This window comes from Panthera onca, chromosome A2 (genome assembly GCF_046562875.1).
Source record: "Panthera onca isolate mPanOnc1 chromosome A2, mPanOnc1 haplotype 2, whole genome shotgun sequence".
Lineage (NCBI taxonomy): Eukaryota > Metazoa > Chordata > Mammalia > Carnivora > Felidae > Panthera > Panthera onca.
In genome coordinates this window covers 61636304-61662152 of record NC_138340.1, presented here as the reverse complement: position 1 = coordinate 61662152, position 25849 = coordinate 61636304, and the positions used below count along the sequence as shown (strand labels likewise).

The 25849-nt window shown below is 52.9% G+C and overlaps 2 protein-coding genes across 2 annotated transcripts; both read left to right on the top strand.

The window, feature by feature from the left end:
• The first annotated feature begins 54 nt into the window (after positions 1-54).
• TMED4 (transmembrane p24 trafficking protein 4) lies at positions 55-2597 on the top strand. Its single transcript, XM_060632038.3, has 5 exons — positions 55-310; positions 430-530; positions 694-819; positions 1079-1225; positions 1600-2597. Exons 1-5 carry the CDS (start codon positions 70-72, stop codon positions 1747-1749), a joined length of 765 nt encoding a protein of 254 aa, XP_060488021.3. The 5' UTR covers positions 55-69; the 3' UTR covers positions 1750-2597.
• Positions 2598-5078: 2481 nt separating this feature from the next.
• DDX56 (DEAD-box helicase 56) lies at positions 5079-12646 on the top strand. Its single transcript, XM_060632034.3, has 14 exons — positions 5079-5223; positions 5312-5473; positions 5925-6085; positions 6237-6407; positions 6525-6615; positions 7134-7378; positions 7685-7804; positions 8290-8403; positions 8480-8574; positions 9630-9703; positions 9836-9925; positions 10062-10167; positions 11920-11996; positions 12306-12646. The coding sequence occupies exons 1-14, from the start codon at positions 5164-5166 to the stop codon at positions 12381-12383; spliced, it is 1644 nt and encodes a 547-aa protein (XP_060488017.1). The 5' UTR covers positions 5079-5163; the 3' UTR covers positions 12384-12646.
• The last annotated feature ends 13203 nt before the right edge of the window (positions 12647-25849 follow it).

Sequence of the window (25849 nt, the reverse complement as noted above, 5' to 3'; positions counted from 1 at the left end):
TCTTCGGCCGTGCTGCGCGGCCTGGAAGACCCACGGACCCGGACGGACGCAGGGCCGGCGTAACAGCGCATGCGCACTTTGCGTCTGGCCCCGCTGCGGCGCCGGGACTGGGGCGCAGGCGCGCGCGTGCGCGGCGGGCCGAGGGCGTTCGTTGGCAGGTGTCCGGGCGGGTGGCGGCGGGCGATGGGACGACCGGCGCTGCTGCTGCTCGCGCTGTGCGCAGCTGGCGCCCGGGGCCTCTACTTCCACATCGGCGAGACCGAGAAGCGCTGCTTCATCGAGGAGATCCCCGACGAGACCATGGTCATCGGTCAGGCGGGGCGAGGGAGGACAGGGCCCTGCGTGTCCCCCAGACGCGGTCACGGCGCCCCGCGGAGCGTGGGAGTCGCGCGGAGCAGGCGGGTCGTGACGGCTCTGTCTGCTCCGCAGGGAACTACCGCACCCAGATGTGGGACAAGCAGAAGGAAGTCTTTCTGCCCTCGACCCCGGGCCTGGGCATGCACGTGGAGGTGAAGGATCCCGAAGGCAAGGTAGGGCCCCCGCTGGCCGTGCTCAGGCTGGGGCAGGGGCGCTTTGCAGACTCCGTCGGGCTTCCTTCGCTAGAGCTGTCTGGGACGCGCGGAGCTCAGAGGACGTGAGCGTGCCCTGGGACAGGTGACAGTACAGGTAGGGGCTCTCTCTGTTCTGTTGCAGGTGGTGCTGTCCCGGCAGTATGGCTCGGAGGGCCGCTTCACCTTTACTTCCCACACTCCTGGTGACCACCAGATCTGCCTGCATTCCAACTCCACCAGGATGTCCCTCTTTGCTGGCGGCAGACTAGTAAGAGAATGTTCTGTTTGGCCACAGCTCGGAATCTTGAGTTTGATTTTGTCAAGTTTTGAGTTCATGACCATTGTTGTTTGTGACACTTTGTGACACGGTCACAGGGAGACAGACGCAGCACTCCTATCCCACAGCCAGGGACCAGAGGAGGTTTTGTAGCCTGGAACAGAGTCGGAGGCCCCCTGGGCTCAGACACTGTAACCTCAGAGGGTTTCTGACCTTAGGACCCTGGGGCGCTCACCCCGTCTCTTTATAGCGTGTGCACCTAGACATCCAGGGTGGGGAGCATGCCAACAACTACCCCGAGATTGCCGCCAAGGATAAACTGACAGAACTGCAGCTCCGAGCTCGACAGCTACTTGATCAGGTGGAGCAGATCCAGAAGGAGCAGGATTACCAGAGGGTAAGCACGTGACTGTACTGGGACATGGCTGCTGACCTTTGTACCCTCTGTGCCTACTGGAAGTTTCTGCCTGGGGCCTCTCCTACTTGGGGGATCAGCTGACACGGGGGAGTATCGGTCTCCATAGCCGTCTTCAAGCTTTGTAGACCAAGCGAAGAGAGGACAGTCCCCAGTCTAGCAGTAGCTGTTGCCTGCCCAGCAGGGATGCTTGCGGAGGGCAGCATGCCACCCTGGGGCCACTGCCAGTGGGATCAGGGACGGTATTTCAGAAGGCACTTGGTCCTGAAGTTCAATCCTGTGCAGGAGGGAGGAGCCTAACAATAGCCGGCAACGTTTCCCCTGTGCCTCTAACCCACCTCTGTTGTCTCGTGCAGTATCGTGAGGAGCGCTTCCGTCTTACCAGCGAGAGCACCAACCAGAGGGTCCTGTGGTGGTCAATTGCTCAGACGGTCATCCTCATCCTCACTGGAATCTGGCAGATGCGTCACCTCAAAAGCTTCTTTGAGGCCAAGAAGCTGGTGTAGTATCCTCTCCGTCCGATCCTCCCATCACATCAATTTTTGGTACTTTCCCCACCTGATAACTTCTCCACCTGGATTTTGAGGGAAAAAAAATGAAAAAAGACCACAAGCCACATTGTTTCCATGGCAACAAAGCATTCACGTCAGCCACTTGTGCACACTGGTTTTCAAGGACCCAGGACGTTGGTCTGAGTTTCCAAAGGTCCATTTGGGGTCTGTTTGGAGTCGGAACTGACCCGGGACTAAGTCTTGGGTCTGGGATTCCCCCCATCCTGGCACAAAAAGAGCAAGTGAAAAAGTGTCTGCTACCACTTTAGTTTCTCTCTTTCTATTTCTGCAGTAGGCAGCTGAAACGCCCGGCCAGGGGCGGCCCTGCCTCCCTATTCCCTTGTTAGTCCTGGGTTTGCTCAGTGGCTTTGTGAATGTAAATAAGGGGCAGAGGCCTCAGAGAATTGTAATGTTTTTCTATATATTAGAACTATTTTTTGATAAATTATATATATTTTACTTCCTAGTTGAAGTGTTCCTGCCTGTGTTTGACTAGGTGAAAACACCCATGCAGCTTCCCCTACGCTGTTTCTCCGAACAGTTTTAAGGGCCGCAGCAGCTCACAGACATCATAGATGCTCTCACGGCCTCCCCAGGCGGCTGGGCAGAGACTTCCCTGAGGCACCTGCGATTTCCATCACGCAGGGTTTCTGAGAGTGAGGCAGTCACAGAGCTAGCACCGGCGGGGCCCTCCTACTCTCTTCTTTTCACTTTGATTTAAGCCGTGGTAAATGTTTTTTTTGCAGGAGCCACGTTTGGTTCTTCACACAGATTTTTCCAGTGAAATAAAATGTGTTGTAGTAGCTGTGTTTGAAATGAAGTAAGAGGTGGTGAGCAGAGGGGAGGCACGAAAGGAAGTGGAAGAAAGGCCCTTGGCCTTGCTGGCTCCCGTGCTGTCCCACAGTGGGCTTCAGTGTGGCCTCATTCTGCAGGGGTTTGGCCGGATGGGTGTCCATGGGTGTGGAACGGACAGGGCAGTTGCTCAGCCACTCACAGAGGTCGGCCACACAGGCCCATCAGCAGGGAATCGCGCAAGCAGATGAACTGCCTGTTTCTTAGCCCCTGGAATCTTTTACAGATCTTAGTACACTGTCCCCCTGTTGTAGTAAACTTGCCCATTCTTGGCTTTTTCTTTCATGGTTTTATTTATTACATGCATTTGTTCATTTAACATATTATTTGACCCACAGAACTAAATCTTTTTCTCTGCATCCCATACTATTCCACATGTGTTCATGTTTTTTTTTTTTTTTTTTTTCTTTTACTTTTTGTTCATGTTTTTAATCATAAAAACACATGCAAGTTTGTTTTCTAGGCTTTGTCATTCAATATGTGTAATCATATTTAAAATTAAGTGTTTCTCCTGTTTCTGATTCTGGATGGTTGTGTAACAGTCCAGTAAGTGAACTACTGTAACTGACTTCTCTAAAATTTCTTTGAATACTTAAAATTAGTTTTCAATTTTTAAAAAAATATTTACTTATTTTGGGGAGAGTGCCAGCAGGGGTGGAACAGGGAGAGGGACAGAGGATCCAAAGTGGGCTCTGTACTGATAGGCTGACAGCAGCGAGCCCAGTGTCGGGCTATAACTCACAAACTGTGAGATCATGTCCTGAGCCAAAGTCAGGTGCTCAACCAACTGAGCCCCCCAGGTGCTCCTAGTTTAAAATTTTCTTAGGTGAAAATTAACACAGGGAAAAAGAGGTGGCCCTGGAACTTGTTAGCCACGCGGACCTCTGGCTTGGGGCGCCTGGGGACTAAGGGATGTGGCTGGGACTGTGGCTGTTCTGCTGGAGCCCGGGCTGAGGGAGGGCAGAAGACTACAGCTAAGAACCAGAGCAGGCTTCCAGTCTGTCCACTACAGACACAGTCAAGTGGATCTTGGTTATGCCAGTAGGTCTGTGAGTTCTGGGTTTCTTCTGTGACGTTTTGAAAGGAAGGGGCATGGACCACTGATGGGGGCAGGTCGATGAAAGATGATGGGCCAGCAAGTGGTGGCTGTGGAGAGGAGGATCTTCGTGCTGGTGTGTGACATTCACATACCTTGTGGTCTATGAAAGGTTTTTTGTTTTTGGGGTTTTTTTTTTAGAAAACAAGTTTGGCTAGATTCAGGGAAATCTGATTTTCTTCACAATACTACCCTGATTACATTCTGAAATTCTTCCTTTCTTAGTATGACATCCTTAACCACAAAAAAAAAAAAAAAAAAAAAAAAAAACGGTAGGGGGAGAGGCCTGGTCTCCAGCTCTGGGCAAAGGAAAATGAAGGTTGCTATTAACTAGGGAGATTATTTTGGGTTATCTGGGTGAGTCCAGTGGCATCACAAGGTTCATTGAAAGTGGAGGCAAAAGACAGCGATGAGACGTGAGGACTCAACCCACCATTGCTGGCGCTGAGGATGAAGGAAGTGGACCCCCAGGCAAGCAGGGCAAAGCAAATAATTATCTGAGTCTGCAGAAGCAAATGCAGTGTTGCCAAAGTTATTTCAGCCTGGTGAGACCTCGTAAGAGTGAACTACAGAACCATAGGACAATAGTTGTGTTGTTTTATGCTAAGTTTATGCTGATTTGTTACAGCAGCAGTAGGGAATACAGGTGGCCACGAGAATCCTTATTTTTAACCACGTTGTGCAGGTAACTGATGGGCAGCCACATTAGGGAACTCCAGGCCGGCCGACCTTCTTCTCTCTATGACTCATGCTAGTCGTTTTTCCAGCCCTCATCCCAGTACGGCCTAGGTGCTGCAGCCTGTCCGTCCTATGGAGTGCCTCGGGGCCTTGAGCCCTTGTGCTGGTGCACGCAGGGTCACACGTTTTCTCTGCAAGCCGCCACCCCCTGCTCGGTTCCCACTGCAACCTGGACTCCACCGACGCCGCAGGTGCCGAGAAGGTGGCCTCAAGCGCGGCGGCCCGGGGGCAGGCGGAGCGCACACACCGCGGCCCGGGAGCGGGTTTGGGGGGGCCCCCTCCCGGGCGGGGGGTGCACACAGGCAGGCCCCGACGCTAGTCTCCCGGTGGAGGCAGTGCGGGCGGGACTCCTAGGGCGAGGCTGACAGAGGCAGCGCTACCTGAAGGTGGACCCACAGGCAACGACTGCGGACAGGAGGCGTGTCCGGGCCCTTGGTGGGCGGGCGGAGGCGGGCACCGGCGACCACGCAGCCCCGCCTCCGTCGCCGGAACACCCGCCCGGCCGGGCCTGAGGATGAGGCTCCGCCTGCGACCCCGGACCCTGCGCACGGCCGCAGCCGCACAGCCCAGCCGGAACGCCGGAAACCCAGGCCGCAGCACTTCCGGGGGGGGGGGGGGGTGCGGCCCATGCGCAGTCGCGCTCTGACTGCGGTGCGTTTGCGCTGGCGTCGCAGAGAGGCGGCATGGCGGACCCAGAGGTGCTGGGCTTCGAGCACATGGGTCTGGACCCCCGGCTCCTGCAGGTACCAGGGAGGGCTGAGGAGCCGGGCCGACGGGGCAGGGGCGGCCACAGCGCCGCGCGCCGCCTGAGCCGCGCCTCGTGTCTCCTAGGCCGTCGCCGACCTGGGCTGGTCGCGCCCCACGCTGATCCAGGAGAAGGCCATCCCGCTGGCCCTGGAGGGGAAGGACCTCCTGGCTCGGGCGCGCACGGGCTCGGGGAAGACGGCCGCTTACGCCATTCCGATGTTGCAGCTGCTGCTCCACAGGAAGGCGGTGGGTCGGGGCGGGAGCCCGAGGGGCGGGAGGGGCGTGCCTGGTGCTGGTCCGCGCACTGGGCTGCAACCGAGGTTGCCTGGCCCCGGCCCAGGCGCTGCCAGCGTTGTTCTTTGCGTAGAGGTTGCATCACATTCCTTTCTCTGTGCCATGGAGAGCGGGCACCTTTCCCGGTTCTGCTTAACTCACGTGAACCTCTAGCGTTTAAGTAACTTTGTAACCGCAAAGTAAGTTGCCGTTCGTGAGGGTCGGCGCCTGCGGAAAGAGCATTCCGTTCTGAGAAGAATTCAAGTGAGCGAGGGCTTGATGAGGACACAGCCAGGTGGTTATGGGGAAGCCCCCACGGTTGGGTCAGATTGCCCGGAAGAGACGGAGGAAAGGAAAGCAAAGCGTCCGATGGCTCTGCGGCCGCGGGCTGGCCCGCTGAAGTCTGACGTTTGTGCTCTTGCAGACTGGCCCCGCGGTAGAGCAGGCTGTGAGAGGGCTCGTGCTGGTGCCCACCAAGGAGCTGGCGCGCCAGGCCCGGTCCATGGTTCAGCAGCTGGCTGCCTACTGCGCTCGGGACATCCGGGTGGCAGATGTCTCTGCTGCTGAAGACTCAGCCTCTCAGAGGTAGGTGAGAGCAGCAGGGCCGTGGAGGAATGAAGGGCATGGGCCTGGGGGGCTAAGGGGGGGGGGGTTATGCAGTCATGAGGAGGAGCAGGCAGGGGTGAGGCCCCAGCTGCTCCCTTCTCTCCCATACTGAGGTGTTGCCTGCCTGCAGAGCTGTGCTGATGGAGAAGCCCGATATAGTAGTGGGGACCCCGTCTCGCATCTTAAACCACTTGCAGCAAGACAGCTTGACCCTGAGAGACTCCCTGGAGCTGCTGGTGGTGGACGAGGCTGACCTTCTCTTCTCCTTTGGTTTTGAGGAGGAACTCAAGAGTCTGCTCTGGTAAGGAGGACGCGTGGGGTGGGAACAGGCTCCAGGGCCTGGAGCAGGGGGCCAGAGCTTCACCTGCTACACTTGGTGGCTCGGAGCTGGAGTCTGACAGGTTCTGCTTTGTTCCAGTCACTTGCCCCGGATTTATCAGGCTCTTCTGATGTCAGCTACTTTCAACGAGGACGTGCAGGCCCTCAAGGAGCTGGTATTGCATAACCCGGTAAGGGCCCTGCAGTACCAGCTGGAGCCGCTGATGTGAAACTCCCTTCTCGAAGGAGCTCTTTGGTATCTCGGGTGGGACAGTTGTTAGGGCGTGAGCCTCTCTGGTTCTGAGGCGCTAGAGGCCGGTGGTCGTTAACACGCTGTCCGCTACAGACAACCATGCAGATGTCCACTGGGGTGGTTCAAGGTATGAGCAGGGACCCCCAAGGGTCAGAAAGGCTGCTTTGAGCAGCATGGCCGAAGCTCTCACCTTATGGGAGCTGGACTCTTCTGAAAGGTCACTGCCGTAGGGCTTTTCTCCTGAGAGCCATCCCTCATGTTGTGTTTCTCTGTCACGTGCCTCTAGCGCATCGTAGTCTTGTGTCCTCCACCCACACGACGGTTAGGGTGCGTTGAATTGTCATGACACCCAGATGAAGGGGACGCAGGGTGCCCTGGCTCACACTTTTGTGCCCTGGTTGGCCAGCAGCTTGCGGTAGCTGACCTGACCGCGGGCCGCGGGGCCGTCTTCCCTAGGTTACTCTCAAGCTGCAGGAGTCCCAGCTGCCAGGGCCAGACCAGTTAAAGCAGTTTCAGGTGGTCTGTGAGACCGAGGAGGACAAGTTCCTGCTGCTGTATGCCCTGCTCAAGCTCTCGCTGATCCGGGGCAAGTCCCTGCTGTTTGTCAACACGCTGGAGAGGAGTTACAGGCTGCGCCTGTTCCTGGAGCAGTTTGGCATCCCCGCCTGCGTGCTCAACGGGGAGCTGCCACTGCGCTCCAGGTGGGCCATGCCACCCCCCAGCTGAGATGCGCCCGAGGGGGTTGGTGGGGGTGGGCGCGGCTGGCGTTCTCTCTTAAGCACAAAGTAGAGGCCTGGCTGTGGGCCTGACTGATCTTCGCTGACTTTCCCTGTCACAACTCCTGCCGTCGCTTTGTCTTCAGCTGAGGCTGTTGAGGCACGACAGTTGAGCAGGAACAGAGTTGGAGAGGAGGAAAGTGTCAGGGTGGTGGTTACGATGATGTCAGGGTGGGAGGGGGACTCTAGCTGCCTCCTGGGCCCGACGCTTCCTCTGCCCTCGGGCCACAGGTGCCACATCATCTCACAGTTCAACCAAGGCTTCTACGACTGTGTCATAGCGACCGACACCGAAGTTCTGGGAGCCCTGGTTAAGGGCAAGCGTCGAGGCAAGGGCCCCAAGGGAGACAGGTGAGTGCTGGTCTCTCTTCCCAGCCCCTGCAGGGAGTCTGGTGTTCAGGCCTGCGGGTCCACAGAAGAGGGGTGAAGGGTGCACCTGCACGCGCCCCAGGGCAGCGGTAAGGGCCAAACTTGGCTTGTTGGTGGGCCGTCCTGTGCTGGGTGTGTGTCTGTGATGGGTGAGGAGTAGGTTCCCCAAGGGAACGTGAGCCTAACAGACTCCAGGTGTGGCTCTCGGATCGCTTTGTGATGCAGTGAGTCTGCCCTGCCCCCCCCCCCCCCCCCCCCGCGCTGAGGTCAGGGTGAAAGGTTTGGCCGCCGCCACTACCCTAGGTCCTGAAACAGTACCAATTCTAGGGTTTTAAACCCATTAGGGTTTTATCATTTCTTATCAAGCTTTATTGAGAGATGTTGCGAATTAAAAGGCTTGAGAGGCTGGAGATCGCTGGTCTGGAGGGAGGAGGAGGTCAGTCTGACACTAGGATGTCTCCCCACAGGGCTTCTGATCCGGAGGCCGGCGTGGCCCGGGGCATAGACTTCCACCACGTGTGCGCTGTGCTCAACTTTGATCTGCCCCCTACCCCTGAAGCCTACATTCATCGGGCTGGCAGGTAGGAGAGCCGGGGCCTGGCGGGCAGGCAGTGGGCCTCGGGCTGGAGATTGATGCCGGGCCACGTGTCCTTGCAGGACGGCGCGTGCCAACAACCCAGGCATGGTTTTGACCTTCGTGCTGCCTGCTGAGCAATCGCACCTCGACACGATCGAGGAGCTTCTCTGTGGAGGTGAGAGCCCAGCCCTCCTCTCCAGCCACACCTCAGACCCAGTGGTGGGGATGGCAGCGGGGACACCAGCGTGGGCAGTAGCACCCCTGCTCGGCCCTGCTCTGCTCGGCCCTGCCCTGCCCCTCCCTCCTGCTCCACCTTCTCACACTCAGGGTGCAGGCGGCATCCCCCACAGATGAGCAAGCTGAGGTCCAGAGCTGTCGGGCAGGTGGTCAGAGTCACGTTTATTGTCTGATTCAAGGGGCAGAAGGACCAAGGGAGGGGAGGGGGTTTGGAGAAAAGGGAGGGGGCTGGTGGTGTCCCAGGAGAGGACTTTGGGAGAGGAGGCTACGCGGGGTGTCCTTCCCTGACCCCCAGGTAGCCCAGCCGTGGTCTGGGCTCCTCTGTCTTCGAGGTTACGTTGCAGCAGCGTAGCTGGCAACTTTCCAGGCCGAGGGGCAGGCTGTGCAAGGGGCGTGGCTGGGGCTGCCCTCCAGCCAGGAGGTTCTGTAAGGAGGTCCGGACAGGGCTTCTGTGCAGCCTCATTGCTGCCTGTGTTGGGGGTGCGGGAAAGACACCATTCACCACGTGGCATTAAGCCTGTGGGCTCGTGCAGAAGATGGGCCGGGGCACCGCTTGGCAGGCATGTGAGGGGTGCGTTGTGCCCTGGCTTCTTCAGCTGGCACGCTGGTTTGTCACGGACGCTGAGTGTCCCAGCGTGGCCATTCCTGCTCAGAACGGGGCGTGGCTGCAGGTGGTGGTGTTCTGTGCTGCCCTTTGCTTTTGCTGCTCTTATGGCGAGAGTGGGTAGGTGGGCAGGTTGCAAGGCTGAGGATGTGTCTGGCACCCAGGGGATGATGGGTTGCCCCAGTCACAGTGTCCTGGAGCAGCTGTCGTGGGCCATCCACAAGACTCTGGTTTCTCGCTGTACATGCACGTCACGGGGAAGCAGTGGGCTGGGCTCTGGGCTGCTTCGCCCCAGGGAGGGGTTACAAGGGGCTCTGAGCAGGTGACCCCCCAGTAGACCCACCCTGAACCTTCAGCCCAGGGGACCCTCTGTGCTGTTCTCTCCACAGAGAACGAGGCCCCTGTCCTGCTGCCCTACCAGTTCCGCATGGAGGAGATCGAGGGCTTCCGCTATCGCTGCAGGGTGAGTGGAACGTGGGGTGGGGGGAGGGGGGTCCGTTCCTCAGGGACCTGGGTCAGACCCCTGCTGCTGAATGCTGGGCATGAGGGAAGATTGGGCAGCCTCGCCGTCCTGACCTCTGGTGTGCACACCCAGGACGCCATGCGCTCAGTGACAAAACAGGCCATTCGAGAGGCAAGGTTGAAGGAGATCAAGGAGGAACTTTTGCATTCAGAGAGGCTCAAGGTGAGGGCCGGTGGGGGGAGGACTCGGCCTCTGTGGGGGACACGTGGCTCTGAGCAGGGAGCACATGGGGCGCAGCTGCTCACAGGAGGGCCTCAGAAGGAAGAGTGAGCCTGCTGTTCGCCCGTGTCCCTTGCAGACATACTTCGAAGACAACCCCCGGGACCTCCAGCTGCTGCGGCACGATCTGCCTTTGCACCCTGCCGTGGTGAAGCCCCACCTGGGCCACGTCCCTGACTACCTAGGTGAGCGCGTACCCCTGTGTGGGCAGGGGCGGGGACCCCATGCTGCAGGCACTGGCAGAGGCCGCACCCAGGCCCAGCAGCACCATCCCAGCCGCTGGTTATGCAGCAGGGCCAGTGTGGAAGGGGGTCATGGCAGGAGGTGAAGCGGGAGTGGGGGATTGGGGAACAGGCCTGTCTGAGCCTCATGGGGACCAGAGATGCCCAGGTTACCGTCATGTCAGGAATGGACCATGAGCTCGGCTTCTGGGGTACAGTCAAGGCCAAAATTCAACCAGGTGGTCCAAGTGTCTGGTTTTCTTTGTGCAGCCGTAATCCTGGTAATGGTGTCCGGTGTGTGGTGTCTCTGGTAACAAGCACATGTGTTTTTGTGCTGAACTTGCTGAAGACAGGTTAAGGGGGAAGGGCCAGTAAGAGTTGGCCCTCTCAAGCCCGTGGGTGTGCAGGAAAGGCTTGGGCCAGCAGCACAGAAGGATTCAGAACATGGGAAGGTGCCACAGAGACTGGTGGAGTGGGTTCCCCAGGACTGACCTGGAGGGACTGGTGAGGGCCAGGTTCTCTAAAGACTGGAGGGACTGGTGGGGGCCGAATTCCCCAGGACTGATCTGGAGGGATTGGTGGGGGCCGAGTTCCCCAGGACTGACCTTCAGGGATTGGTGGGGGCCAGGTTCCCAAGGACTGACCTAAAGAGATTGGTGGGGGCCAGGTTCCCCAAGGACTGAACTGGAAGGACCGAATTCCCCAGGCCTGATCTGGAGGGACTGGTGGGGGCCAGGTTCTCCAAAGACTGGAGGGACTGTGGGGGCCAAATTCCCCAGGACTGATCTGGAGGGATTGGTGGGGGCCAAGTTCCCCAGGACTGACCTTCAGGGATTAGTGGGGGCCGGGTTCCCCAAGGACTGACGTGGAGGCATTGGTGGGGGCTGGGTTCCCCAAGGACTGACCTAGAGGGATTGGTGGGGGCCAAGTTCCCCAAGGACTGACCTGGAGGGACTGGTGGCGGCCGGGTTCCCCAAAGACCTGGAGGGATTGGTGGAGGCTGGGTTCCCAAGGACTGAACTGGAGGGATTGGTGGGGGCCAGGTTCCCAAGGACTGACCCGCAGGGATTGGTGGGGGCCAGGTTCCCCAAGGACTGACCTAGAGAGACAGGGAGAAGGGGGTGAGGGAACCCTGTCCTGCATCCCACAGGAGCAAAGTCTTTGGTAAGAGTGTGTGGCGGGGAGCCTAGGGGGCCAGGTAAGGTGGGAGAGGGCGGCAGTGGGATGTGGAGGCCTGTGGGGATTGGGTGGGTGCCCTGCCAAGGTCAGGTGGTGGTGAGGTCAGAGGCCAAGGATCACAGCACGTGGCAGCAGTGACCATGTGGCCTGGTGGGTGTAGGAAGGATGTGAGGGAAGGGCTCTGGTTGGGTATGAATTTGTAATAACAGACCACATGTGAAGAAGTTACACGTGGGCTTTTTTTCTGTTTCAGAAGTATCTTTGCCTTAAAAATGCATGTGATTTTATCTTTCTGCCACGTTCTTAACGCAACAAACAAACACAGTCGGGGAGGGACTTAACCTGTGTCTTTGCAATCTCGTCCCAGAACACAGCCACCCTCGCAGCCCTGGGCACGTGGTGGGAGGCAGCGGGGGCTCCTGGGCCCCTTGGACATAGGGGCAGATTGGAGCCAGCCCGCCGGTCACAGGGGGCGTGGGTGGGCAGGTGGGCTACGTGCAGGGGTGGTGGCAGCCATGGGGTCTATGTGTCTTTTAGTCCCTCCTGCTCTGCGTGGTCTTGTCCACCCTCCCAAGAAGCGGAAGAAGCTGGCCTCTAAGAAGGCCAAGGTCAAGGTAAGTTTTCTGGGTCCTTGGTGATGCTGCAGGGCTCTCCTACCTTGTTCCGTTGTCCTAGGGGTGTACATGTCCCTTGCCCTTGGGAGGTGGGGGAAGGGCCCTGAGAACTCGGCCCATGCTCTTGGGCTGCGGGTTAGTCGTGGGGGCAGACACTCCCTGGGCTGCTTGCCAGCAGCTTCAAGAACGCAGGAGGGTCTGCTCTGCCCCCGCTGCCCACCCTGTCTAGCGGGGACCACGCCTCCCATCTCTCCCAGTCTGTCTCCGCTGAACCCAATTTCCTGGCTAACCCGTGACTTTGCCCCGCAGAAGGCACGGACCCGGAACCCACTGCGCAGCTTCAGGCACAGAGAGGAGAGACGTAGGCCCACCGCTGTGCCTCCCTGAGGCTGTGCGTGCAGCCTCTGGTCTTGGGGATGCGTTCTGGGGCTGAGCAGGGAGCGGAGGCCAGCTTCCCGTCCTGGATGGTCTGGATGGTGGGGCAGGCAGCGCCGTGGTGGTGCTGGTTCCTGGTGCCACCAGGCTGCCACTTTGTTCCTTGACAGAATAAGGATTCTGGCTGGCCTGGCCTGTGCTTCCTCTCTGTGTGAAGGTATGCTCATCCCTGGAAACCTTGGGAATTAAACCGCATCCAGGAGGCGGCGCCTGGCTCTCTGCCTGCTGCGTGTGGTACCTGCTGGGCCAGCAGAGGTCAGCCGTGCGGCGCTGTGACCCACCTCGCCTGGGTCTCTGGCCCAACCACTGCCGCGCCCAGGACTTGGAATGACCCTGCTCCCCTGGAGCACCACAAGGAGGCGGGCCTTCCCAGCCGTGAGCCCCACACCTCCCCCTCCAAGCCTGGTTGTGTCGTAAATGCCTCCCGGAGGCAGGGAGCCCAGGGAGTCGTCACGGGGTGTGCATGTGCAGCGTTCCAGGCTCTCCACCCAGCCAGAAGGCCCCAGAAGGAGCAGATCCCAGCGTCTGCTGCTGTCCAAAGGCAGGGGGTCTCCCTCGTGCCATGTCCTGGTGTGACTGTCACCTGCTGTGGGCCTTGTGAGGCCGGGCTGGTTGGGAGAGAACATAGGGCAGCGAGGAAGCTGTGTCTTTGCTTCCTGTGAGGGTGTGGTGGCGCTTGGGGTTGCTGGGGCTTGACCTTTCCTGCTGCTGTTGCATTTGAGGGTTTCTGAGGTGTGCTGGTGGGGCTCTGTGAGCGAGCCCGGGGGGCCACTGGGGTTCCAACTGGCCTGAAGCTGCTTTATGAGGCGGGGAGGAGCCGAGGCCTGGCCCTGAGCACAGGAGGGCCCTGGGTGTTCTGGGCTGCCTACGAGGGCACAGCAGCCTTCTCCCCGAGGTTCCCTGTCTCTCTGACCCTACCACCTCCACATGCTCCTGGCCAGTGAGCTTGCAGCTTGGATCCAGGTGCAGGAGGGTTTGGGTCCAAGGGGACTGCCCTGGGCCTGGTCCCCACTTGGGGACAGAGCTGAGGCTGTACACCTGTTGTCTTCAACAAGCTCTGGAGAAGGCCGGTCCCCATTCCCAGGTGGGAAGCAGGGTTCAGAAGTTCCCGGTGCACTGAGCTTACGGGGCAAGTGAGGGCTGGTGGATGGGATGTGGGCCCTGTGCTGGCCCAGCGGCCACCCCAGTGGAGGAACAGCTGGCCTGGCCAGCACTCTCACCACCACGGGGCAGGTGCCGTCTGAGGCATGTGGGAGCTGGGCTGTGCCGACGCACCCCTCCCTGAGCTAGAATGTCAGCCAGCTGGGGCAGTGGAGAGAGTGGGGCGTCCCTGCACCCTGACACCACAGAGGGTCATCTAGTCCCCACCCCACCCTGGGGATAGGCCTTGCTGTGTCCATTTACTTAATTTACATGTGGGGAAACTTAATTTACATTCTGGGGCTAGACTTGTCCACCCAATGTGTGTCTAAACCAGAGCCAGACAGGCCCTAGGGATGTGGGCGTGTGGGAGGACACCCTGGACCTAGAAGGGGTGGGGTGGGGTGGGGTGAGCCTGCTATAAGCCTGAAGCATAAGGCTCACAGCCGAAAGGTCGGCAGAGTGCAGGGACCATGTCACCTCAAGCCGGCAGTCACACCCACACGGATGCCTGAGTGGGTGCTTCTGGGAGGTGGGAATCTGCTCTTAACTGCACCCGAGCCGCAAACCACACACTTGCTGGGACCTGCCAGGTGCAGGGGTGGGGTGGGGGGCTGGGCAGCGCACTGACTGAGACAGACCTGACTGGAAACAGCCTGTGGGATCCTGACGCATCAGAGAGCAAAAAGAAAACAAAGTGGTGTCTTCAAATAGGGAAAGGCTGAGGAAGTAATTTATTTCTGAGATAAGAGTCCTATGCTAAGTGCTGAGAAGGTGGAGGGAGGAGCAGGTGGTTTTGGAGCAGAGGAGCTTCCGGATCAGATAGCCAAGGGGCGGTGGAGATAAAGGAGGGAAGAACACTGTGCTCCTAGAAACCTCTGGACCCAGAGTGTTTCCAGCTAACTGATACCCATCTGCTGCGGGCCAGTGACTCAGGGGAACGCGTTCAGGCACTTTGGTCCCTAGGGGCAGGGTCCCTGAGAGGTAGGGGCAGTCCAGTGGGGTACGTGCAGGGAGACGCCCCTGCCAAATGCTGGCCTCTGTCCTGCAGGAGGAAGTGCTGGGGTGCCCTGTTTCTGTCTGTCACAGCAATTTGTGCATGCACAAGGGGGTGGTGCTCACGCACCTGCATGGGGAGTGGGCCAGGCACCACTGGACAGATGCCTCTCGGGACATTAGAGTTCAGTGTCTGCTCACCCACGAGCCCACCAGCAGTCCGTCCACTGAGCAGAGTAGGCACATGGGCAGGGGCTCTTTGTGACACCGCGGTGCGCCGGCCCAGCTGGCTTCCAGGGGGGGACCTTGCCTCTCTTGGTTTCCCCCTGCGTCTCTGTGAGTGGAGTGAAGTGACCCATCCAGTGTTCCTGTGTGGGACATGCCCACGGGGGCTCTGCACACAGCACCCCTCCCCTCACTTCTGCGGACACCTGAGGCACAGGCTTCCCCTTACGATGCAGGGATGCAGGTCTGAGCCAGCAGGTCTCGGGCAGGGCCTGGGGCTCTGTGTTCCTCACGACCTTCCTGCCAGGGGAGGCTGATGGTGCTGGGCTCAAGACCCCTTGAGAGGTGAGCTTTCATGTCTATGCACCTATCCCATTCTACAGATGGGGAAACTGAGGCTCAGAGAAAAGCCAGGCCAGTGGCACCTGGCTGAGGGACAGACTGGGCTGGTGTTGGGATCTGCGGACCCCACTCTGGAACCCCAGGTGAGAGAGCTCAGTTTGAGTCCTGTCCATCCCTTGTCGAGCCTGATCATCTGTAACATACGTGATGAGGGCTGTCACTTTTTAGCATAAGTGTGTCCCATGCAATGTGTGTGATCTACAAAATTATCCATTGTCTGAAATTCAGATCTACCTGGCTGACCTTTTTTTTGAATTTTTAAAAAAATTTTATTTATGAGAGATTGAACACAAGCAGGGGAGGGGCAGAGAGAGGGAGACACAGAATCTGAAGCAGGCTCCAGGCTGCAAGCTGTCAGCACAGAGCCCAACTTGGGGCTCGAACTCATGAACTGTGAGATCGTAACCTGAGTCAAAGTTGGATGCTTAACCGAGCCACCCAGGTGCCCTTGACCTTTTCTAAATTTGGAAGTTCCCTTGCTGGAGCACAGCCTTGTCCAGCAAGCCCTCCTGACTCCCCGCCTGAGCTGGCCACCCTCCTCTGTGTCTCTAGTACGGACTTGGTTGTCCTGCTGTCCACCTTGGGATGCGAGACCCAGAGGTAGGGTCTCGACTAAGGGACTGTCCTGGTGCCAGAGGCTCCTGACTGTTTACAATGAAAAGTGAAAGGAAAGGATGTACCGACCGGGCTGGACTCTGCCCTCTGACATAGTGGGTTGGACGCACCTTGTGTGTCCCCTCCGTGACTCAGGGCGGAGATCATGGGGCTTCCCCAGCCTGGGGCTGGCTGCCAAGCTGTTGGGTATCTATCTAGTGACGTCAGGCCCACCCCCGCCTGCCCTTGCCCATTCCCTGGATGGGGGCTGTGGGACCCCTGGCTGGTGACCTGCTTCAGGTCCCTTCGCCGCCCAACTCAGCTCCAGATTAGAAAGTGCAGGGGGAGTGCCAACAGAGACCACTATAGAAGGGCTACCATGAAGTTGCCTAGCCAGCTCCAAGGGCTGGGAAGGACACGAGGAGCCACATGCTTGTCAAGTAGAGACTAGGCATCAGGGGTCAGCTTTCTGGGCCTTGTCCTCACTCAGCCTGGGTGCCTGAACTCCAAGCCCTGTTTGGTGGTCTGACTTCTGTGTTCTCAGCCCTGCCTACATCTTGTCACGTTAACATCTAAGGTCTTCTTTTGCCAGATCCTGGAGATGGGCCAGGGGTGCCCATGGAGGCAGCAGTGAGGGATGGATTGTCCTAGCTGCCCGTCCAGGGAGTCCTCGGGAAGGACCTGAGGTCTGTCCATGTAAGGGTTCTATAAAGCAGACAGCTGGCCTCGCTGCTGGCCCTTCCCCACATCAGCAGTGGCCTTGGAGGAGCGGGCTTCCTCCTGAGATGCTGGTGCCTGCCCCATGGGCAAGTGGGAACAAAAGAGCAGACAGCCTGAGCTCTCGAGCTTCTGCAGCTGTCAGTCCTGACTGCTGCTGAGCTCCAGGGACAAAGGATCTAATCTGTCCACTGAAATGTCTTGATGGGATCCTTATGTGTGTTCAGGATCCCTGTACCCAGGAACCAGGAAGTCAGCCTCCAGGAGCAGGACACACACAGAGAAGGCAGCCAACCAAGTGCCATGCTGGGTGGAGCAGGGGAAGCCTGCTGGAGTCTGGGTGGTGGGTTGTTTTGTTTGTTTAATTTTTTTTTAACGTTTATTATCGAGAGACAGAGTGTGGGCAGGGGAGGGGTAGAGAGAGAGGGAGACACAGAATCCGAAGCAGGCTCCAGGCTCCGAGCTGTCAGCACAGAGCCCAACGTGGGGCTCAAACTCACAGACTGAGATCATGACCTGAGCTGAAGTCTGATGCTCAACCGACTGAACCCCCCCAGGGGCCCCTTGTCTGTTTTTAAGTTGAGTGAGTTCCTTGATTATTTTAGGAGTTCTTTATATATTCTGGATACTAATTCCTTATCAGATATGTTTTTGATACTTTGCAAATGTTTTCTCCCATTCTGTGGGTTACCATTGCACTCTCTTGATGGTGTCCTTCGATGCACAAAGGACTTCAACTGTGATGAATTCTAATTTATTTACTGTTCCTTTGGCCTGTGCTTTTGCTATAGCATCAAAACCATCGCTGAATTCAACATCGTGAAGAATTTCCTCTAAAATTTCTTCTAAGAGTTTTATAGTGGGAAGCTTGGGTGGCTCAGTTAGTTAAGCATCCAACTTTGGCTCGGCTCATGATCTCACGGTTCAGGGGTTCAAGCCCCACGTCCAGCTCTGTGCTGACAACTCAGAGCCTGGAGCCTGCTTTAGATTTTGTGTCTCCTTCTGTCTCTCTGCCCCTCCCCCTCTCACTCGTGCTCACTCGCTCTCTCAAAAATAAACACTAAAAATTTAAAAAAGTTTTATACTTTTACCTCTTGAGAGTTTGGTCCATTTTTTTTTTTTTTTAAGTTTATTCATTTTGAGAGACTGTGAGTGGGAGAGGGGCAGAGAGAGAATCCCAATCAGGGTCTGCACTGTTAGCATGGAGCCTGATGCAATCTCATGAACCTCGATATCATGACCTGAACCGAAAGCAAGAGTCAGATGCTTAACCAGCTAAGGCACCCAGGCGTCCCTGGTCTGCTTTTTAAAAATGTTGATTTACTTTTGAGAAAGAGGGAGTCAGTGGAAAAGGGGCAGACAAAGAAAGACAGGATTCCAAGTAGGCCCTACACTGTCAGCACAGAGCCTGACACAGGGTTCAAACCCACAAACTGCAACATTGTGATCTGAGCCGAAATTGGATGCTTAAGCTACTACTGAGCCACCAGGCACACCAATTTGGTGTATTTTGAGTTAGTTTTTGTGTACGGTGACAGGTAAGGGTCCAACCTTACTCTTTTGCATGTGGACATCCAGCTTTCCCTGCACCATGTGATGGAAAGCCTGTCCCTGATCTATACATCCGTCCTTCCAGTACCACACTTGTCTTGAGGACTGTGACTTTGTAGGCATTGTTGAAACAGGAAGTGTTAGTTTTCCAACTTTGCTCTTTTTGTCAAGATTGTTTGGATATTTGGGGCCCCTCAAGTATCCGTATGCATTTCTGCAAAAGTGTCGTTGGGATTCTGATAGGAATCGCACTGAATCTGTAGATTGCTTTGGGGTAGTATGGACATCTCGGCAACACAAGCTCTACTGGTTCACGAACCTGAGATGTCCTTCCCTCCTTTGTGTCTCCTTTCATCTCTCCGCAATGTTTGGTAGTTTTCAGTGTACAAGTCCACCACCGCCTTGGATTTATCCCTGAGCAGTGTATTCTTTTTGAGCCTATTGCAAATGGAATTCTTTTATTAATTCTCTTTTCAGATTGCTCATTGTGTGTGAAAATGCAGCTGATTTTTGTGTAACTGATTTTTTATCCTGCCCTTTGCTGAATTCATTTATCCTGCCCTAGTAACTTTCTTGTAGCTTCTTTGAGATTTTCTACATATAGGATGATGTGACCTGTGAATAGAGATAGTTTTACTTCATTTTCTCCAGTTTGGACGCCTTCTGTTTCTTTTTCTGTCTACCTGATCAGACTGGAACATCCAGGACGATGTCAAATAGCAGTGCTGAGAGGCATCCTTGGCTTGTTCCTGGTCTTGGGGAAACATTCAGCTGCTCATCATGGTGTGTGATGTTTGCTCTGGGATTTTCATGGATGTCCTTTATCATGTTAAAGAAGTTCACTTCTATTCCTAATGTTTTTGATGACAAAAAGGTGTTTGATTTTGTCAGATAGCTTGTGTGCGTCATCTGAGAGAACCATGTGGCTTTTCCCCTTTGTTCTAGTAAGGTGACAATGTCATACTGATTGATTTCCTTATGTTGAACTGTCTTCGCATTCATGGGATGAATTCCGCTTTGTCATGACATACAATCCTCTCAACGTGCTATTGGATTTGGTTTGCTAATTCTTTGTTGATGATTTTTGCATCTGTATTTATAAGGGATCTTGATCTAATGTTCTTTTCTTGTAATGTTTTTGTCTGGCTTTGGTACCAGTGTAATGCTGGCCTCATAGAATGGATTAGAAAGTGTTCCCTCCTCCTCAGTTTGTTGGAACAGTTTAAGTAGGATTGGTGATAATTCTTTTTGAGGGAGGGGCAGAGAGAGAGAGGGAGACACAGAATCCGAAGCAGGCTCCAGGCTCCAAGCTGTCAGCACAGAGCCCGACACAGAGCTCGCACTGCAGGCCACAAGATCATGATCTGAGCTGAAGTCGGATGCTCAACCCACTGAGCCACCCAGGTGCCCCTGTTGTTGTTTTATCAACATTTCTGAGGGGAATCAAGAGCTTGGATGGGGTGCCTGGGTGGCTCAGTAGATTGAGCACTTCGGCTCAGGTTATGATCTCACGGTCCGTGGGTTCAAACCCCACATCAGGCTCTGTGCTGACAGCTCAGAGCCTGGAGCCTGCTTTGGATTCTGTGTCTCCATCTCTCTCTGCTCCTCCCCTGCTTGTGCTCTATCTTTCAAAAATAAATAAATGTTTAAGAATTTTTAAAAACAAAATGTTTAAAAAAAAAGACTAAGGCATTTTAAAGAATGATAAGCTTATGTTTGGGGGCACACACTGTATAAAGGTGTAATTTTGCATTAACAACTGCAAGAGGTAGGGACACAGTTATAAAGAAGCAGAGATCTTGTATATTACTTGCAATTAATCTGGGATAAATTCAAATCTGTTATAATTTTAGAATGTTAAATGTAATCCCCATGGCAACCACAAAGAAAACAGCTATGGAATGTACGCAGAAGGAAATGAGAGAGGAATTTAAACATTTCACTATAAAATAAGAAAATGAAGGACAAAAAGCTACAGGATATATGAAAAACAAATGACACAAGGGCAGAAGTAAGTCCCTCCTTTTTAAATTACTAAATTTAAAGTAACTACTTTCAATGTAAATGAGTTAAACTCTTCCATGAAACATCAAAAGTTGGCAGAATGGGTAAGAAAACCCGATCCAGCCCTGTGCTGTCTACAAGAGACTCCCGTGAGATTCAAATACACCCACAAGTTGAAAGTGACAGGATGGAGAATGATATTCCATGCAAATGAAAGAAAGGAGGGGTGCCTATAGGCATTGGTATACTGTTACAGTATACCATATTATGTATATCAGTATACTGGTAGCACACAAAATAGGCTCTGCATCAAAAAGATTATAAGAGACAAAGAAGGACATTGTATATTAATAAAAAGGTCAGTACAGGAAAAGTGTGTGTAAACATTTATGCACCTAATGACAGACCATCAAAATCTATGAAGGGAAAATTAATAGAATTGAAAAGAGAATTAGGAATTCCTACAGCAAGAGTAGGAGAGTCCATGGCTCCCTCGTATGATAATGGATAGGACACCCAGACATAAGTAAGGAAATAGCACGAACAACACAATAAGCCAACTGGATCTAATGGACAAATACAAAGCACTCTGCCTGCCAGCAACAAAATACACATTTTTCTCAAATATATATGCAGTTAGTCCACAAATTAAATCTCCACATTTAAGAAATAATTATCATCGGACATACATTCTCTGATCACAACTGGATAAAGTTAGAAAGCAGAAACAGAAAACTGTAAAGCTCAAACTTGTAGAAATTATACATCACGCTCATAAAAACATCACGCAATGGCCCAAGGAATAAATCACAAAAGAAGTCAGAAAATACTTAAGGATGAATGAAAATGAAAACACAGCATACCAGAACTTAACAGCATGCAGTGAAAGCAGTTACTGAGGGGGAAAGTTACGATTCATAAATGTTTACATTTTTAAAAAGATCTCAAATCATCATCCTACCTCTATAACTTAAGGTGCTAGAAAAAGAGGAAGAAACAAAACTCAAAGCTAGCAGGATGAAGGAAATCATAAAGATCAATGAAACAGTAGGAAAACAGCAAAGAAAATTAATGAACCCTAAAGTTGGTTCTTCAAAAAGATCAACAACATTGACAAACCTCTAGCTAGGTTGACTAAAGAAAGAAAGAAGCCTCCAATGACTAAAGTCAAATGAAATCTGGGACAAATACTGCTAATTCTACAGATATATAGTGTTAATAATAGAGCACAGTGAACAATTGTGTGGCAACAAATTGAGTAACCCAGATAAAATAGATTCCTAGAAACACAAAACCTATCGAGACAGAATCACGAAAGATTAGACAATCTGAATAGACCTCCATTGCAAGGAGATTGAAGCATTAATAAAAAATCTTGGGCCGCCTTGGGGGCTCAGTCGCTTAAGCATCTGACTCTCAGTTTTGGATCAGGTCATGATCTCATGGTTTGGGAGTTCGAGCCCCACATCAGGCTTGGTGCTGATGGTGTGAAACCTGCTTGGGAGTCTCTCTCTCTCATTCTCTCTCTCCTTCCCTCCTCCCCACCCCACTCGCTGATGGTGCTCTCTCTCTCTCTCTCAAAATAAATAAACTTAAAAAAAAATCTTCCAGGGCACCTGGGTGGCTCAGTTAAGTGTCTGACTTTGGCTCAGGTCGTGATCTCGTGTTCGTGGGTTTGAGCCTCACATCAGGCTCTGTGCTGACAGCTCAGAGCCTGCACCCTGCTTCAGATTCTGTGTTTCCCCCTCTCTCTGCCCCTCCCCTGCTCGTGTTCTCTCAAAAATAAATAAACATTAAAAAATTAAAAAAAAAATCTTCCAACAAAGGAAAGCCCTGGTCCCAAAGGCTTCACGGGCGAATTCTACCAAACATTTAAAGAAAAGTTAACACCAATACTCCTCAAATTTGTCTAAAAAATTGAAGAGGAGGGAACACTTTTGATTTATTTTAAGAAGCCAGCATTACCTTGATACCAAAGCCAGACAAAGACACTACAAGAAAAGGATATCCCTTGGGAGTATTGATGCAAAAAATCTTCAACAAAATACTAGCAAATAAATGGCAGTACATGTTAACAGGATTAAACACCAAGACTAAGTAGGATTTATTGAGAAATGCAAGGATGTTTCATCATACAAAGATCAAGCCATGTAATATGCCACATCAACTAAATGTAGAGGAAAAGCCCACAGGATCATCTCAGTTGATGGAGAAAGGCATTTGACAAAATCCAACATGCTTTCATGATAAAAATGTGCAACAAACCATGAGTGAAAGGAATCCCTCAACATAATGAAAGTCGTCTATGAATAACCCACAGCAAATATACTCAGTGGTGAGAGACTAAGAGCTTTTCCTGTAAGACCAGGAAGAAGGTGGACAGATGCCCATGTTCACCACTTCTATACAACCTTGTGCTGGAATTCTCAGCCAGAGCAGGGAGTAGAGAAGAAGAAGAAAAGCATCCGAACTGGAAAGGAAGAAGTAAAATGATCTCTGCTTGTGGATGATGTGGTCTTATATAAAAAACCCTAAAGACAAGGGGCGCCTGGGTGGCTCAGTTGGTTAAGCATCCACTTCAGCTCAGGTCATGATCTCACAGCTTGTGAGTTGAGCCCTGCATTGAGCTCTGTGCTGACAGCTCAGAGCCTGGAGTGGTTTTGGATTCTGTCTCCCTCTCTCTCTGCCCCTCCCTCATTCACACTCTGTCTCTCTGTCTCTCTCTCTCTCTCTCTCTCTCTCTCTGTCTCTTTCAAAAGTAAATAAACTTTAAAATTAAAAAAAATAAAATTTTAAAAAAAAAAATCTAAAGACTTCACAAAAATACCTGTTGGAACAAATAAATTTAGCAAAGTTGCAAAATCACACAACAATCAGTTGTATTTCTATACAAGAACAATGAACAATCTGATAAAGAAATTGAGAAAAATAGTTTCATTTGCAATAGCATCAAAAGAAATAAGATATTTAGGAATTAACTTCATTGAGGAAGTGAATGATCTATACACTGAAAACGAGAACGCATTGGTAAAAGAAATTAAAGGAGATGTAAATATGGAACAGAATCCAGTGTTCATGGACAGGTTGGAATAATATTGTTATCCAAAGTGAGCTACTGATTTAATGCATCCCTATCAAAATCCCAAAGTCATATTTTGTAGAAACAGAAAAATCTATCCTAAAACTCATAGTGGAACCTCAAGAGACCTCAAGTAACCAATGAAACAAAACAAAAACAAACTTGGAAAAAGAACAGTTTGAGGACATCACATTTCCTGATTTCAAAACTTACCACAAAAATAGAGTAATCAAGACAGTGGTGCTGCCTTAAGATGGACATATAGACTGTGGAATAGAATGAACAGCCCATAAGTAATCCCTTGCAAATAAGGTGAAATGACTTTTGACAAGGTAGCCAAGGCAGTCTTTTCATGAAATGCTTGGAAAAGTATACATCCACTCTGTGAACTAATGAACAAAGTTGGACCCGTACTAACACAAGAATTAGTTCAAAATGGATCAAAGACGAAACAGCTCAAACTATGAAACTCTTGGAAGAAACAAAAGCTTTGTGACATTGGATCTGTCGGTGATTCATTGGCTATGACACCAAAAGCACAGTTAGCAAATCAGCAAATTTGACTTCATGAAAAATTTTAAATCTTACGTGTCAAAGGTCATTATCAAGAGAGTAAAAAGGCAAGCTACAGAATGGGAGAAAATATTTGCAAACTACGTATCTGATAAAGGATTAATACCCAGATTTTATGACAGCTAAATTCAACAACAAATAATAATTTAAAAAACACCCAGTCTGATTACAAAATGAGCAAAGATTTTGAATAGACATTTCTCCAAGGAAGATGTAGGAATGACCAATAAGCACATGAAAAGATTCTCAGCATCACTGATCATCAGGGAAATAATCAAAACCCAGTGAGATACTACATCACACTCATCAAGATGGCTGCCATTGAAACAACAGGAAACCACGTGGAAAATTTGAAGATCGAGGACCTGAATGTCCCCGTGCACTGTTGGTGAGAATATAAAATGGCGCAGCCACTGTGGAAAACAGTATGCTGGTTCCTCACAAAATTAAAAATAGAATCACTGTATGACCTGGCAATTCCACGTCTAGAACTGTACCCCAAAGATTTGAAACAGGATCTGGAAGAGATGTTGCACACCCATATCCATAACATTATTCACAGTGGCCCAAACACAGAAGCACCCCAAGTGTCCATCAATGGATGGTTGGATAAGCAGTGTGTGGTGTGTCCACAGAGCAGAATATCACTCAGCCTTTAAAAAGGAACTTCTGGCACCTGCTACTACATGGACAAATCTTGAGGATGTGATGTTGCGTGAAATAAGCCAATCACAGGAAAGACAAGTACTGTGTGATTCCCTTCATGTGAGGTGCATGCAGTGGCCAAAATCGGACAGATAGAAAGCAGAACAGCGGTCGCCAGGGGCTGGGGGAGTCAGGGTTTGGCAGGGACAGGAGTTCATATTCACAGGATGGACGACGTCAGTGGCTGCACAATGGAGCACACATACGTAATACACTGAACTGTGTGCTTATAGATGGGTAAGACAGGAATGTTTGTGTTATGTGTCTTTTGTTTTTAAGTTTTTAAAAAATGTTTATTTTTGAGAGAGAAACACGGAGCATGAGCAGGGGAGGGGCAGAGAGAGAGGGAGACACAGAATCTGAAGCAGGCTCCAGGCTCTGAGCTGTCAGCACAGGGCCTGACTCGGGGCTCGAACTCAGGAACTGCGAGATCATGACCTGAGCCGAAGTCGGACGCTCAACCGACTGAGTCCCCCAGGCGCCCCCAGGCTGTGTGTCTTTTGCCATGCAGAATAGCATCTGTGCAAAGAGCTGTGGCTGTCGGGGGTTTGAAGGGCGAGTAACAGGTGGAGCATGGGGTTTTTGGGCAGAGAGACTATTCTGTATGATAGGATAGTGGTCACATTTCACTGCGTATCTGTAACATCCCCCAGAGTATTGAGACAAGAGCCAACTCTAAAGTAAGCCACGGACTTGAGTTGATAATAACATGTCACTATGGGGTAATCAATTGTGGCGGATATGCCCCACAAATGTAAGAGTAACAGGGGCTGTGGGGAAGTGATGGGTCTACAGGAGCTCCTGTACTTTCTGCTCACTTTTTTTATTTGCAAACATGAGACTGCTCAAAGAAAATGACACCTATGTAAAAAGAAAAGACCTTCACGTGGGCCAGAATCAGGTCCCAGGGCCACCGCCAGCTACAGAGGAGCCTGGGAGAGCAGAGGACACAGTCCTTAGCAAATAGTGGCAGGGTTTGGACAACAGGGAAGATGAAGGCTGCCCTGAGGTGACCGGACCCCTGGTCTTCCCCTGCAGGCTGGCCACCATGTGGGCTGGTCAGTGCATAGCACACACACCCAGCCAGGTGTCATGGCCGCAGCCAAAGGCTGGCTGAGCATCACGGCCTCACCCCTGGACCTTGTAGCAAGCCAGCAGTGCAGGACCGGGACAGACTCTGCCAGGCATCCACCAGACCCGACCCCGTGAGGCTTCCTTGCAGGCAGCTGGCACCTCCCACCCCTGTTACCCCCGTTCACTCCTGTCCAGCCTGAGCAGGCACACCCCTCTCCCTGGAAACAAAGGAGAGCGGGAAACGAGGTGTCATCTTACTGACTCTGTCAAGTCTGACAACATGCAATAGACGGTGAAGGTGAGGCCGCTGACTGGGTTGCTGGCATCTGTGGGAAGCATTTCAGTCCTGGGGGTTCAG